We start from the raw sequence: 15,943 nt of genomic DNA on the forward strand, positions 1-15,943 counted from the left end.
CTCAAGCCAGAGACCCCGCATTCAAGCTGGTGAGCTGGATGAGCCGGCGATCAAGACAGCAACTTTGGGGTTTCGAACCTGGATCGTCCGTGTCCCAGTCCGAAGCTCTATTCACTGCGCCACTGATAGATTATTCTTTGCCTAATGTCACATCACCAAGAAGTAACAGAACCAAGTTAAACCCAGGTTCTGCTGGACACCAAGCTCTTCCTCCTTGCTTTGACAAAATCATTCATAATGTGTTATCTGCCTGGCACAGAGTAGGGTAAAAAAAATGCCAGACCTCTCCATATTATGGCTGATTCTTCTATAATCTGATTTGCTTGCTGTTCCCTAAAAAAGCCATTGAGGGGCTATGGGGAGGAAAGGTTCCTGGGGAGACTGATGAGGGGGAAGAGGCTGAGAAAGGCTGGAGGCAGGACAAGGACGTCCTTCATATGCAAATAATTTGCGTAGAGGCAGCGTTAATATTTTGATTCTCTCAGGATCATGTCTCTTCATCTTTGGCCTTTGAAACGGGTGTGGCAGGGGGAGGGGAGACTTTGAGCGGGAGAGCCCGTGGGAAATGGGGGGAGGGTGGGGAGAGTGAAAACAAGGTGCCCCCTTTGGGGGCCAGGCCCACCCTCCTGACCATCCCCATCGGTCTCTGGTCTGCCCCATTTTTGCATCTCACTCCCAGCCTCCATCTCTGCCCCACGCCCCATTTCCCGACAGTGATCCCCTTCCCCCAACGCCCAATTTCACAGGCTCTGACTCAGTTTCTCTCTTAATTCTTGAGTTCTTTAAGGAGGGGGACTCGCAATTTCTCTTCTTTGCTAATAGGCTTTCCTCCTACTCCCCTCGCCCCTTATTCCCCTCCTACCTCCATTTGCAACTTGGGAAATATGCCCAGGGAGGATGAAATTTACAAACACGTGATGGAACCCCTCCCCCACCTCCGTGACCTGCCCGCATAATGTCCTGGGGGGCTGCTGGATTTTGTCCCCAGCTACTGTCCCCAGTGCTGGCGCCTTCACTTCTCCGCCCCCAGACCCGGCTGGGTCTGCGCCCGAAGACGAGCTGGGGGCGGGGCGGGGGGGCGGAGCCCGTAACAAAGACTCTGAGCTAGTGAGGGGCCGGGGGCCGGGTGGAATCCCGGCCGCCGGCGAGGCGGGGGAGGCGGCAGCGGAGGGTCGCCCGGCCCGGCGGGCGGGGTCGCGCCTCGTGGCGGTCCCCGCGCGGAGGTGCCGCTAGGGTGGGCGGCGGGACAGGACGCCGGGCCGGGGGCGCGTCATGTGGCCGCTTACGGTCCCGCCGCTGCTGCTGCTGCTGCTGTGTTCAGGCCTCGCCGGACAGGTAGGGGCCCGGCAGGCAGGTGCGGGCACAGGGGGCTCCAGGAGGGGAGGGAAGCTAAGAGGGGTCCCGTAGAAACGGGGTTTGGGGCTCTATGAGGCCCCCGGGGCTGCAAAGGGCGAAGGTCGCGGCGGGGGAGGGGCTGGAATGTCCACTCTGGCTTTGGGGAAAAGGAGGGTTTCAGAGCCAGCCTCAAGCTGGGATGGTTTGGGGGACAGTCTGACCCCAGCTTCGGGGTTCTCAACTCCTTGGTGACCAAGCCCACCACGCCCGCCATCTCGCTGGAGCTGAGTGGGGTTGTGGGGGGGAACTTCAGGAGGCTTTGTGGTGTTGCTTACCCTTCACTACCCCCATCATGGCTGGAGGTGCCCAGATTCTGAAGCCCCCCCCACTCATCGCCTGCACCCCCACCGTGGAGAAGGGGGCGGGACTCACGTGTGAGTGACTGATGGGGACATGTGTGCCCAGGGGTGCTGGGTAAACGAATGTCTTTGTGTCATGGCTGGGTGTGACTGAGAGTTTGTGTGCGTGGCTGTGCTGGTGTGTGTCCAACAGTGCGTGAGTTGGGTGTGATCAGGGTGGGTGTTTGTACGTGAGGGAGAGTCTGTGTGTGACAGTGGGAGGCTATGACTGGAGGGTTTGTGTGACAATGTGAGGCTTGTAAGGCTGTGACTGGGAGGTTGTGTGTCTGTGTATGACTAGTGATGTGACTGGTGACAGCAAGTGAGGACTGTTAATCTTGGTGGTATTTGGGCAGCTGTAGCTGTGTGTAAAGGACTGTGTGTGACAGTGCCCCCATGACTCTGTCCACCTGCCTGAGTGTTGTACAAAATGTGTGTGGCCAGGTGTGTAGCTGTGTGAGAGCTTTGGGGTGACAGTGTGCTGTTCCGTGCTTTTGAATAAATCACTTTAAAGGGGGTGTAAAGAGCCAGGGCTGTGTGTGCAAATGTGGACATCCAGGCATCTGTATGTGTACCTGTGTTGGTGGTGCCTGGAAAATTCCTGCTTTCACAGAAGCAGGTCCCTCTCTCCATTTAGCCCATCTATTTGGCAGGCTTTGGGGGGACCTGGCAAAATGTGGGGGTTGATGCTTTCTTCAGCTATTGGGAAACCTCTTTCCTCCTCCATCTTGTGGGTGGGAGCAACCTCAGGGTCTCAGATCTGTAGGAGCTCAGAGGGAAGCTAGAATTAAAAAAAAGATAATCACAGCTAATATTTATTAAATGCCTATTATGTGCTGGGCACTGTTTCAAGCACATAGCACAAACTAGGTCATTTAATCTTCCCAGCACCCCACTGGTAGATGCTATTGTTAACCTTATTTAACAGGTGGAGAAACTGAGGCACAGAATAATTAAGTCATTTGCTCAAGCTCAGACCATTTGGAGCGGCAGAGCTAGTATTCAACAAAGGGAGTCTGGTTTCTGAGCCCACTTGTTTACCCTCTTGATAATTCGCTCCACGGTGTGGACAGTGCCTGTGTGGACGCTAGGAGGCGGTTTAGGTAGAAGCTCCAAGGAAAAACAGTCCTGGCACCTTCTCTTTCCTGGTCAAGAGAAGAAAGGAATCAGACCCTTGTAGCCAACCTGATAGGGACATTGGGAAGGATGGCCAGACTCTAGATAGGATTTTCAGGCCACAAGGAGAGGTTGTGGGTTCCCCATCCTTGAGGACTTCTGTTTTCCCATCTTAGGACCCACATACTGGGTAGGATAGGAAGCATGCTCGGCACCTAGCATCGGGTTGCACACAGTAGGTGCTCAATTTATATGTAAGCCAGAGAGAAATAGAGTCTGCCGAGAAAGAGATGAGAGACCAGAAGCGGCATATACCTGAGAATCCGCTGGAAAAAAATTAACCAGGAGTGAAGTTAAATTTGATTTCCAAGAAAGATCCTCGGAACCACCACCTGGGCTTTCTCCTCGACCCCTGCTAGCCCCCAGGGAACTCTAGTTTCCTCGTCTTCCTCCAAAGTTGGCTAGAAGGTGAAGGAAAGTGTGCAAGTCTTACAGACCCCAGGGCGGGGAGGGAGTCGCTTGGGGGCGGGGCTAATATGAGGTTTAGTGGGGGCGGGGCTAAATGGCGAATGGGGAGGAGCTAAACTAGGGTAATCCCAGTTGGGCGCGGTTGGTGAAGTCCTACCACCGGCTGCAGTTCCTGCAGATCTCCACCACGGGCACTGCAGGGCAGTAAGTTGGCTTCTGCCCTCAGCTTGGTCACCCGCCTGACGCCCCAGGGAAGAAAAGGGTCTGAAGAATGGATGCTTTGATCCCTCTTCGCCCCCTCCATCGCTTCCCAGAGTCACCTCCTTGGTCCCTGCTGGCGTCTTTTCTAGGAAGCATTTATTTGTCCATTTAATCAACAGATATGATTCAGCATTGGGATACAGCCATGAACCAAGTAATCAAATCCCTGCCCTCCTAGAGCCGATCTTCTGGAAGGAGAGAGAAAAGATCTTTATAAATACACAATACAATGTCAAAACTGAGTGTATAATTCAAGTGTCATAAAGAATTAGGAGGCGAAAGGGAATTAAAGAGTAATGGTGGTAGGGTCGGGGCTATTTTAGCAGGTGTGGTTAGGGACAGTGTCTTTAAGGAGGTGGCATTTGGGGCTACACGTGAAAGATGTGAGAGAGGGAACCTTTTGGGTATGCAGGGGAAGAGCGTTCAGGGAAAAGAGCAGCAAGTGCAAAGGTCCTGAAGTGGTAACAAACTTGGTGAGTTTGAGGAACATAAGGAGACTGTTACGCTGGAAAGGAGTGAGCTAAAGGGAAGTTTTGGGGAGATGAGATTAGGGCAGTCAGAAGAGTGCAGGTCACATGGGAATTTGTGGGCTGTGGGCAGGAGTTTGTATTTGACCCTGAGAACAGGGGAATAGCACCTGTCAGAAGAGTTGTCCATCTACCCACAGTCTGTCTCGGATGTTTTGGGTGTGGCCATGAGTGTCTTGGAGCTGCCAGAGAGCTTTCTCTATGGGAAAGATGACCATTTCTGACCACTAGATCTTCCCTATCCAGCTACATCTTTGGCACTGTGTGGGTTTGGGATCACCTCTTTCCTGGGGTCCCCATAGGATAGGACAGGAGTAGTTCAGTTTACATTGCATGCTTCAGTGCCTTTGTACGATAGGACAGGAGTAGTTCAGTTTACATTGCATGCTTTAGTGCCTTTGTACTTGCCATTTTGTCTCCCTGGGATGCTGTTCCTCCAGGTAAGTACTTGACTCCCTCTCCTTTTGCTTAACTGTCACCTCTTCCAAGAGGCCTACCTTGAATGTCTGTCTAAAATAACCTCCTCACTACCATTCTCTGAGCCCTTGCTGTGTTATTTTTCTTTATAGCCTTTGTCACTACCTTTACATGATTTGTTCATTTATTCATAGGTGCTCAATAAATATTTGTTGAATGAATGGATGGATTCTCCTCCTCCCACAGAATCTTTTCTTTCTCAAACCCTGGGACTGTTGTGCCAAGGGAGAGTCAAGGAAACACTGGGACCTTGCACATCCCATACCCATTTCAAGTCAACCACTGCTCGCCTGACCTGTGGTGGCGCAGTGGCTAAAGTGTCGGCCTGGAAATGCTGAGGTCACCGGTTTGAAACCCTGGGCTTGCCTGGTCAAGGCACATATGGGAGTTGATGCTTCCAGCTCCTCCCCCCTTCTCTCTCTCTGTCTCTCCCTCTCCTCTCTAAAAATGAATAAATAAATTAAAAAAAAAAAAAGTCAACCACTGCTCCTGGATATGGAGCATCAGGAAAACTCCTCTTCATCTGTGCCTAAAATTTTACATTGTAGGCAGTGGAGAGATCCAGCCAGTTCACACCAGTTCAGCAGAACTTATACCTAATTTTTTGTTGAATTTGGTGAACTGGTTGTTAAATGGCACTTTTGTAATATTTATTCATTTCATAAAGCTCATTATACCTTTGATGAAAGACCACATTTTAATTCCTTCGCCTTTGTTACTTCAGTAAGCAAACATGTAACATAAAGCGAAAAAGTGCCAAACAACCAGGGGGTGACAAGCTGTCATTTGTTTCAGCTTTGTGTTACACCCAAAATTCCCCTGAGATATTATGAGTATTATTTAATATTTTTTCATTAATATCTTAAAACTTTCTTATAACATAATCTAGTTTTGTGTACCTCTTTTATTGTTATTTTTAAGTATTAAGTGCATGAGATAAACTACCTTTTGGTATATCTTTTTTATACTTAAAATGATCATTATTAGGGCAGAGGACTGGTTGTTAAATTATTTGAATCCCACCAAGGTTTATAGGGCACCATATTTTTGGGTTAAGATGCTGCTTTCCTAGTTGCCTTTGGAAAATGGAAGTTCCCCAGGTGGAGGGAAGTCTAGGGAAACCTTAAGGACTCCTAGATCATAAATGAACTGGACATTTTCTTTGTATAGAAGATCCGGGTTGGGGCTGGGCCCAAGATGAAGGACCTGGGGCGACACCTAGTGGTGGCATGAGGTTTGTGCAGAGCTTGTGTGTGTGTGTGTGTGTGTGTGTGTGTGTGTGTGTGTGTGTGTGTGTGTGTGTGTGAAGTGTGCTGGCTGATATCTCTGTGTGTATCTGGGCCCCGTCCAGGGTGAAGCAAGTGAAGCACTCACCTCTGGCGCAAAGTTGAAGGGGTGCCAAAAAGCTCCAAAATCAAGAGAAATAACATCCTAATGCAATATCTTAAGAAAATCAAAATTAATTCCAAAAATCTATGATGAACAAAAATATCAAAATTTAAAATAAAGACAGGATCCAACTCTGCACTTGCACAACTCACATCACTTGCTTCACTTTAACCCTTGCTCTATAGGAATCAGTCTGTAGTGTTTACGGGTATGTGTGTATGTTTAAGGATTGTGTGCTTAGCATTGGCCAAGCTGGGCACAGAGACATGTGTGTGCCACACTCATGTCTGTGGTGTGTGTGCACACAGTGACACTGTGTCCTTATGTGTCAACTGTGTGGGTATGTGTAGGTTTCTTATGAGCCCAGCGGCTGGTGTGGGCAATGACTTTGTGTCCCCAGAATTTAGCATCAGTACTTGGGAGGCAGTAACTTGCTGTTTTCCCTTATTCGTGCCTTTGTGTGTTCATTTAGGAAGCATCCACTGGGAGCCTTCTGTGTGTCGAGCCTTAAATCAGACACCAAAGACTAGGTTACAGTTTGAGCTCTCAAGGGGTGGGATGGAGATTTAACTTCTGTGATACTGGGTCTGGTTGTGCTGAGAAGGGAGTTGTGACAGGAGCAGGAGACTGTTCGCACTTTTCAGGAACTTTTGACTGAGAACATCGACATGTCTTCACTCCCATAGTGAAAGCCTGGTCTATGTTACGACCTCTTCCACCCAGAGCTCAGTCACAAACCAAAAAGAAACCATATGGAGCAGAGAGGAGTCCAAGCAGATTCCATGAAGTCTGTTGTAAAGAAGTTTATCTGCAATGGGAGCCCCAGGAAGCTCCCAGTGCCTGTTTACTCTTTCTTTACACACAGTTCTAACTGTCCTGGGCAGGGAAGACAGGGAGTTAGTGTGGAAGACAGAAACCAAAAGCAAAGTCAGCTGAAGCCATTGAATGAAATGGCAAATAGCTCCTTACCTTTTAGGCCCCGAGAGAGTTCTGGTTATTCCCAAGAAAAACATACTATAGTATGCACATGATGAGCCAGATTCTTTCTTTCTGTCTCTCTTTTTTTCTTTCTCCCCCACCCCTTTTTATTAAGTGAGAGGCAGGGAGGCAGAGACAGCCTCCTGCATGTGCCCCAACCAGATCCACATGGCAAGCCCCTATCAGGCAATGCTCTGCCCATCTGGGGCTGTTGCTCTGCAACTGAGCTATTTTATTTCCTGAGGCCAAGGCCATGGAGCCATCCTCAGTGCCCAGGGCCAACTTTGCTCAAACCATTTTAGTCATGGCTGTGGGAGGGGAACATAGAGAGAGACAGAGAGGGGGTTGGGGGGGCAAAACAGATGGTCGCTTCTCCTGTGTGCCCTGACCGGGAATTGAACCTAGGATTTCCACATGCTGGGCCCATGCTTTACTGCTGAGCCAACTGGCCAGGGCGCCAGATTCTTTCTATTCCTACTTTTTCTAGTAATCTGTATGTGAAATACATGAAGTGAGGCACTGGGGATATGATGGACTGTGACACAACTTGCTGTGGAGGGGTTCTCAGGGCCAAGTTGGGGAGCATGCAGCAGGCACATGGTATAATGTGCAAAATATCAAGAGTCAGGCAGGCTTCCTGGAGGAGGTGGTATTTCAGTTGGGCCTTAAAGGATGAGTGAATGAAGATTAGAGGGTGGACATTCCATGCAGAAGAAGGTTGTTTGGCCAAATTAGCAAGACTTATGGCATACAGTGGGTTCTGAAAACGAGAGTCAGGTGGAGTGGGGATGGTGCTCATGGGAAGGTGAGAAAGGGGGTGAGCTTGGAGAGGTAGATTGTGATAGGGCCTTGAAAGCTGGTTAAGGATTTACCAATTTATTGAGCTGGCAATAGAAGGCTGTGGAATGGGCTGTGCGTGTGGATGTGTGTCTGTATGTTTAAATAGGTCTTTAAAAAAAACCTTCAGCAAAATACACATACCATTTACCACCTTATCCATTTTAATCCATTTTAAATGTACAGTTCAGTAGTACGTTCACATTTTTGTGCAACCATTACCACCATCTATCTCTAGAATTCTTAATTTTTCTGAACTGAAATTTTGTCCCAATAAAAAATAATTCCCCATCCTCCCTCCCTCAGCTCCTGGCAAACATTTTACTTCCTGTCTCTCTGAATCTGATTCCCCTAGGGAACTCATATAAGTGGAACCATATGGTATTTTTCTTTCTTTCTTTAAAATTTATTGAGTTTTAGAGAACGAGGAAGGGGAGGAGAGAGACAACATTGATTTGTTGTACCACTGATTTATATATTCATTGGTTGATTATTGTATGTACCCTGACTGGGGATCAAACCCACAACCTTGGTATATTGGGACAACACTCCAACCAAATGAGCTACCTTGCTAGGGCTAGTATTTTTCTTTTTTTCATTAAAGTGAGAGGAGGGGCGATAGTGAGACCGACTCCCACATGCACCTGGCAACCTGTCTAGGGCTGATCCACCTGGCAACCTGTCTAGGGCTGATGCTCAAATCAACCAAATTATTTTTAGCACCTAAGTCTGAGGTGCTTGGACCAACCGAAATATCCTCAGCACCAGGGGCTGACACTTGAACCAATCAAGCCACTAGCTGCGGGAGATGAAGGGGGAGTAAAGGGGGAGAAAGTTAGGGAGAGAAGTAGAGGGTTGCTTCTCTTGTGTGCCCTTGACTGGGAATTGAACCAGGGACATACATATTGCTGGGCCAATGCTATATCCACTGAGCCAAATGGCCAGGGCCAACTTTTTGTAACTGCCTTACTTCATTTAGCACAATGTCCTCCAGGTTTATCCATGTTGTAAAAAGAAATTTCATTCCTTTTCCAGGCTAAATAATATTCCATTGTGTGTATATATGATATTTTGTTTATCCATTCATCCTTTTGGCTATTGTGAATAATGCTGTTATGAACATGGGTATACAAATATCTGTCAAGACCTTCCTTTCAGCTCTTTTGAATATATGCCAGAAGTGGGACTGCAGGTTATATGGTAATAATGTATTTATTTGTTTTTATTTTAAACAAGAAGTTTTGCTTTGTTTTGTTGCATCTACATTTATTCTAGATTTTACAATAAATTCAATTACAGCTTTAAATTAGATTATAATATATGACTTTTTATCTTAAATTATTCTGATTATTTTGTAAGTAATCATTTTCTATCTGGTATCTTATGTTAAACAAGAAGGTTAAACAACAAGATGCTTGACTTGAAGGGAAAACAATCTAGGATAGTAAGTTGGGATAGTAATTTGTCCCTGCTTAAAGACAGATTGCCCTACAGGTAACTGCTACATACAGAAAAATTATAAAATTGTCCTTGCTTTTACAATGATAAATAAAAAATGTTAAAATTTTGCAATCAAATAAGGTATGCAAGGATGTTGATTTATATATATATTTATTTATTTTGTTAAGCAGTGAGAGCAAAATAACTTACTGGGATATAAAGAGCTAATTTATGAGGTCCCAGGTTCAATTCCCAGTCAGGACACACAGGAAAAGTGCCCATCTGCTTCTCCACCCCTCCCCTTCTTGCTTCTCTTTCTCTCTCTCTCCCCCTCTTGCAGCCATGGCTTGATTGCAGTGAGTTGGCTCCAGGCGCTGAGGACGGCTCCATGGCCTCCACCTTAGGTGCTAAGAAGAGCTTGGCTGCTGAGCAATGGAGCAATACCTCAGACGGGCAGAGAGCATCACCCCCTAGTGGGTTTGCTGGTGGATCCCGATCAGGGCACTTGTGGAGTCTGTCTTTGCCTTCCTTTCTCTCACTGAATTAAAAAAAAAAAAAAGAACTAATTTGTTTCCTCTAATGGAGAAAGTGGGTATTTTCACAGAATCAGTGTATTTCCCCCATCCCACCTCCATTTGATGTCAATCAAACATACCATTGACCATTTAGTTAAAACATGCAAATGTTGTGCACCTACATCAGTTACTTTATTCACAAGAAAGGAATGGGGAAGGGGAAAATGAAAGAATAGAAAAAGCTGTACTGTAGTAGTCAGGATGTGGTGGGACCAAATGGCAGTTTTCTAATTGAGAATGTCTCCTTGATCTGGAGGAACAGAGTTCTGGAGAAAAGAAGCAGGCTCCCTTTTTAGTAGACACCTCCTGTCTGCTACTCAAACACAAAAACTGTATTTTCATCCTCCATGTCCAACTGTGCAGACGTGTCTGTTTCATTGATTGACTGCCCCTCAAATTGGAATCTGATCTGTCTCATTGACAAACCCTGTCCTTCACAATAGGCTTTCGTTAGTTTTCATTAGTTCATTAGTTAAACTGCACCACAGAAGCGTCCTGCCCTGCCACCTTCAATTTAATATGATTGTTGTTCTCATTCTTGACTCCATCCTTGGGCTTTTTGTGGGCTGGCGGGGGAGTCTCAGCTGCTGCTTCACAAAAGAGGTACTAGGCCCGCACTGACTGAGAACACAAGCAGCACCGGGAGCCAATAGATATTTAATTTTTTGAGGAACTTCCATATTGTTTTTCCTAGTGGCTGCACCATTGTCCATTCTCAGGAACAGTGCACAAGGGTTCCAATTTTTCCACACCCTCACTAACACTTACTATGTATTACCTAACTTATGATTCTGGCCCATCCTTATGGGTGTGAGGTGATGGCTCATTATGGCTTTGACTTGCATTTCATTAAGGGTTAGTGATATAGAGTGTTTTTTCATGTGTTTAATGGTCACGTGTACATCTTTTTTTTTTTCTTAAGTGACAAGCGGCGAGGCAGAGAGACAGACTCCCACAAGTGCCCCCACTGGGATGCACCTAGCGAGTCCCCTACCAGAGGATGCTCTGCCCATCCAGGGACATTGCTCTGTTGCTTGGCAACCGAGCTATTTTAGTGCCTAAGGTGAGGCCATGAAGCCATCCTCAGTGCCCAGGGCCAACTTGCTCCAACTAAGCCATGCCTGTGGGAGAGGGAGAGAGAGACAGAGAGAAAGAAGGGAAAGGGGGAGGGGTGAAGAAGCAGATGGTCACTTCTCCTGTGTGCCTTGACCAGGAATCGAACCCAGAACATACAAATGCTGGCCTGATGATCTACCACTGAGCCAACTGGCCAGGGATGTACATCTTCTTTGGAGAAATGTTAAGTCCTTTGTCCATTTTTTTTTTTTTAGATTTTTATTCATTTTTAGAAAGAGAGGAGAGCAAGAGAGAGAGAGACAGAGAGAAGGGGGGAGGAGCAGGAAGCATCAACTCCCATATGTGCCTTGACCAGGCAAACCCTGGGTTTTGAACTGGCGACCTCAGCGTTCCAGGTCGATGCTTTATCCATTGTGCCACCACAGGCCAGGCAAGTCCTTTGTCCATTTTTAGCAAACGAACTTAACTCAAAGGAACCGCTGAGCTAAAGCCAGCCCATTTTGTCCACTTAAAATTTTTTGTTGTTTAAACAGGCTTTAAAGACAGGAATGAGACATGGTTGGATTTGTATGAGGGATAGATCCCCCGGCTATAACATGGCAGACAGACTGGGGTGGGAAGAGTAAAGGCATGAAGACAGAAGTATTTCAGGAGCTGGCAAGGCCTGAGGCAGATTGGTGGCAGCCAGAGGCACAGTAAGACTAACACTTGGGTGTGCGAGGTGGACAGAGGGTACTTCTCCTGTCTGATGTCTGAAGTCCTTAATAAGGCCTCCTTTCTCCTTCCCACCTCCTTCTAAAATTCAGAACCAAGCAGGAAAGTGGAGATGACAGGAGAAACAGTGCACTGAGAGGAGAAACAGTTCTTCCTGAAATAAAACAGGTGGCATATTTCAACACCATTTCCCAAAACTTGCTGTAACCAGAGACAGTACTAAAACCAGCCATAGGCTAGAAGGCTCACACCACTTGTATTCTTTTTTTTTCTTTTTTTTTGTATTTTTCTGAAGCTGAAAATGGGGAGAGACAGTCAGACAGACTCCTGCATGCGCCCGACTGGGATCCACTCGGCATGCCCACCAGGGGGCGACACTCTGCCCACCAGGGGGCGATGCTCTGCCCCTCCGGGGCGTTGCTCTGTTAGCGACCAGAGCCACTCCAGCGCCTGGGGCAGAGGCCAAGGAGCCATCCCCAGCGCCCGGGCCATCTTTGCTCCAATGGAGCCTCGCTGCGGGAGGGGAAGAGAGAGACAGAGAGGAAGGAGAGGGGGAGGGGTGGAGAAGCAGATGGGCACTTCTCCTGTGTGCCTTGGCCGGGAATCGAACCCGGGACCTCTGCATGCCAGGCCGACACTCTACCACTGAGCCAACCGGCCAGGGCCACCACTTGTATTCTGAGGGACATGGAGCTATATATGCTTGGACATAAATTCGTGCCTTTTTTTTTAAAGATTTTATTTATTCATTATAGAGAGGGGGAGAGAGAGAGAGAGAGAGAGAGAGAGAAGGGGGTAGAGCAAGAAGCATTAACTCCTATATGTGCCTTGACCAGGCAAGCCCAGGGTTTTGAACCGGCAACCTCAGCATTTCCAGGTTGACGCTTTATCCACTGCGCCACCACAGGTCAGGCATTATGCCTTTTTTTATGTGTGAATGAAATACTATGGGGGCTAAGATGGCCCAAATTATAGAGGCCACTTGGTTTAATGCAAAGGACACTTAGGTTTTGTTTTTCATGAAAGAGAGAGACAGACAGGAAGGGAGAGAGATGAGAAGCATCAACTCATAGTTGCAGCTCCTTAGTTGTTCATTGATTGCTTCTCATGTGGGCCTTGACTGGGGTGTGGGGCTGGGTGGGGGGAGGTTCAGATGAGCCAGTGACCCCTTGCTCAAGCCAGTGACCTTGGGCCCAAGCCAGCTACCATGGGGTTACGTTGATGATCCTGTGTTCAAGCTGGCAACCCCGTGCTCAAGCTGTTGAGCTCAAGTCGGAGACCTCACGGTTTTGAACCTGGGAACTCAGTGTCCCAGGTCAGTGTTCTATCTATTGAGCCACCACTGGTCAGGCAAAGGACACTTAGTTTAGCTTGGTTTATGTTTTCTTGCTTTTCCACTAGAAAGCTTATTTTTTTACCTGCTGCCCATCAAACAGAGATGGAACTTATGTTTTATGCTTGATACCTTAATTCATATATTTTTTTAAATTTTATTTATTTATTTTTTACAGAGACAGAGAGTGAGTCAGAGAGAGGGATAGACAGGGACAGACAGACAGAAACGGAGAGAGATGAGAAGCATCAATCATTAGTTTTTCATTGTGCGTTGCAACACCTTAGTTGTTCATTGATTGCTTTCTCACATGTGCCTTGACCGCTGGCCTTCAGCAGACCGAGTAACCCCTTGCTGGAGCCACCGACCTTGGGTCCAAGCTGATGAGCCTTTCTCAAACCAGATGAGCCCGCACTCAAGCTGGCGAGCTCGGGGTCTCGAACCTGGGTCCTTCCACATCCCAGTCCGACGCTCTATCCACTGCGCCACCGCCTGGTCAGGCTTAGTTCATATTTTTGAGTAAATTTTCTTCTTGACATCAAACCTAGCTACAGAGACATGCACAAATCATAAAGGTGCAGCTTGGTAAATTGTCTTGAAGTGACAGAGTGTTGCCACACCTGGTCTAGAAGCAGAACTTAGCAAAAATCCAGAGGTCCCCTCCTGCTCCTTCCAGGTGCCACCTGCCCCTGTAGAGTCACTGCTGCATTACCGTCTCACCACACACTGTTTTGCCTCACCTTTTTACTTAATGAAGTCACTAAGAATGTAGTTTTTGGTATCGGCTTCTTTTGCTCAGCATATCTGTAAGATTCCTTCATATTTTATGATAAATTGCAAATTTTCATTTCTTTATGGTGTAATTCCATTGTGTGAATATACCATGACATACCTAGTCTACTCTTTCTAGGCACTTGAGTTGTTGAAGTCTGTGGCTGACAAACTGTGCTGCTAGAGACATTCTGACACACATCTGCAGTGAATATTTGGGTATATAATGTTCAGTTATATTGAATAGTTATAGTCTATGAAGACACTGTGGACACTGAATTAGCGAATACAAGTCATAAAAGGTTAGATTTCTGCAAGACTTCAGTTACAATGTATTTGTGGACCAAAGAACAAGAGCAGACTTGTTTTATATGTGTTTCTGCTTTTAAAAACACCTTATTTAATATATATTGTTGGTTTGTTAGTATCAACCTCATAGCCAAAGAAGTATAACTCATATCTGAGTGAAATTTATCAAGCAGGTGTATTTTCTCCTGAAGACCCGTCACAGCTTTCTTGCACATTAGAGACACCAGACTTTGGCACTGTGTGTGGCAGCCACTTAAAATAGAAGGAATCACCAATAAAAACCATAAAAATATGAACAGTTTGGCACTAAATAGACTGAAAAGGACACATTTACAGTTAGGAGAGCTGAAACAAGAAGGCAGAGTATGGCCATGCTGGACCTCAGCTGGGAACCTGTTTGTGGGTGACCAAAATTTTTGCCACTCTGTGCATGTCCACGAATTACCACAGAAGTTCTACAACTATTCATCTGAGGGTTACAAAGGAATTGTACTGAGTACATGCGCCTGCCAATATGGGGTCTGTGAATAATGGGACTCAACTGTATATACCTAAAGAGCAGAGTGGCTGGGTCCTGGTGATGGTGGGGATACATTGAGCTTTAGGAGATACCGCTGAACAGCCTTCCAAAGTTCTGAAGGCTTTTCAAGGATTTTACCAATTTGCTCTTCCACTAGTAATGTCTGAGACACATTGCCACCAACACCTGGTGTAGTCTTTTTTGTTTTAGACATTCTGCTGGGTGTGTACTGATAGCACATTATGGGTTTAATTTACATTTCCTGATTACTGGTATTGCTAACTACCTTTTCATATGTTCATTGACCACTCAGGTATTTCCATGTGTGAAATGTCTGTTCAAGTCTTTTGGCTATTTCTCTATTAGGCTGTCTGCCTTTTTCTTATTGATTTGTAGGACGTCTCTATTTATCGGTACATGTTTTATAAAAATATAAATTCAGGACACAAGTTCCTTATTGGTTATAAAGATTGCAAATACCTCCTCTTACTCTGTGGCTTGCTTTTTCATTCTCCTTATGGTATCTTTGATCAACAAAGACTTTAAATTTTAATTTTTCCCCTCAAGGTTAGTGTTTGTTACTGTCCTATTTTAGTGATTTTTGCCTACCCCAGAGTAATGTAGATATTCTTCTAAAAACATTATTGTTTACCTTTCACCTTTAGAATGTACAATCTACCTGGAATTGATTTTTGCATATGATGTGAGGTAGGGCTCAACATTCTTTCCTCTGTGAATAGGTCTGATTGACCCAGCACTATGTAGCCTGTCTGTCTGGGATGGAATCCTGGAGGCCTTTGGGAAAGTTTCCTAGCATCTCTATGCTTCCATTTCCTCATTTTAAAAAATCACAATTATAATCTTATCTACTTCATAGTGGTATTCTGAGAGTTAAATAAGTTATTCCATGTCCATCATTTTAAATGGAACCTAGTACATGATAAGCGTTTAATAAACTATCAATTATTATTATTGTTTCTGACAGTTATGCACTTCTTTCCTCCGGGGACTTTTCAGAGGAAATACATTACTTTCTATAGCTCCCAATCGTAGTGCATTCAGGCTGATATAACAGAATAGCCCAGATTGGGGGTTGTTTATAAACAACACAGATTTATGTCTCACAGTCTGGAGGCTGGGAAGTCCAAGATCAAGGTGCTAGCAGACATGGTGCCTGGTGAGAGTCCACTTCTTCATTCATAGATAATATCTGCTTGCTGGATCCTCACATGGTGTGAGGGGTTAGAGAGCTCTCTGAGGTTTCTTTTATAAGGGCACTGATCCCATTCATGAGGGCTGCACACTTATGACCTAATCACCTCCCAAACACCCCACTCTTAATACCATTGCCTTGGGGGTTAGGGCTTCAACATATGACTTTTTTTTTTTTAAATAATTTTATTTTATTTTTTTTCATT

General features: G+C 46.0%; 1 protein-coding gene and 1 pseudogene across 1 annotated transcript in view; one reads left to right on the top strand and one right to left on the bottom strand.

Moving 5' to 3' along the window:
- The first annotated feature begins 1,129 nt into the window (after positions 1 to 1,129).
- Positions 1,130 to 15,943, top strand: part of OLFM2 (olfactomedin 2) — a 101,510-nt gene continuing 86,696 nt past the window's right edge. The window contains exon 1 of the mRNA XM_066346761.1: positions 1,130 to 1,335. Within this exon, the coding sequence (XP_066202858.1) occupies positions 1,273 to 1,335 (63 nt within the window). The 5' untranslated portion in view covers positions 1,130 to 1,272. The remainder of the gene's footprint in view (positions 1,336 to 15,943) is intronic.
- On the bottom strand, positions 10,094 to 10,601 carry LOC136375684 (small ubiquitin-related modifier 2 pseudogene; annotated as a pseudogene).

This window comes from Saccopteryx leptura, chromosome 1 (assembly GCF_036850995.1).
Source record: "Saccopteryx leptura isolate mSacLep1 chromosome 1, mSacLep1_pri_phased_curated, whole genome shotgun sequence".
Lineage (NCBI taxonomy): Eukaryota > Metazoa > Chordata > Mammalia > Chiroptera > Emballonuridae > Saccopteryx > Saccopteryx leptura.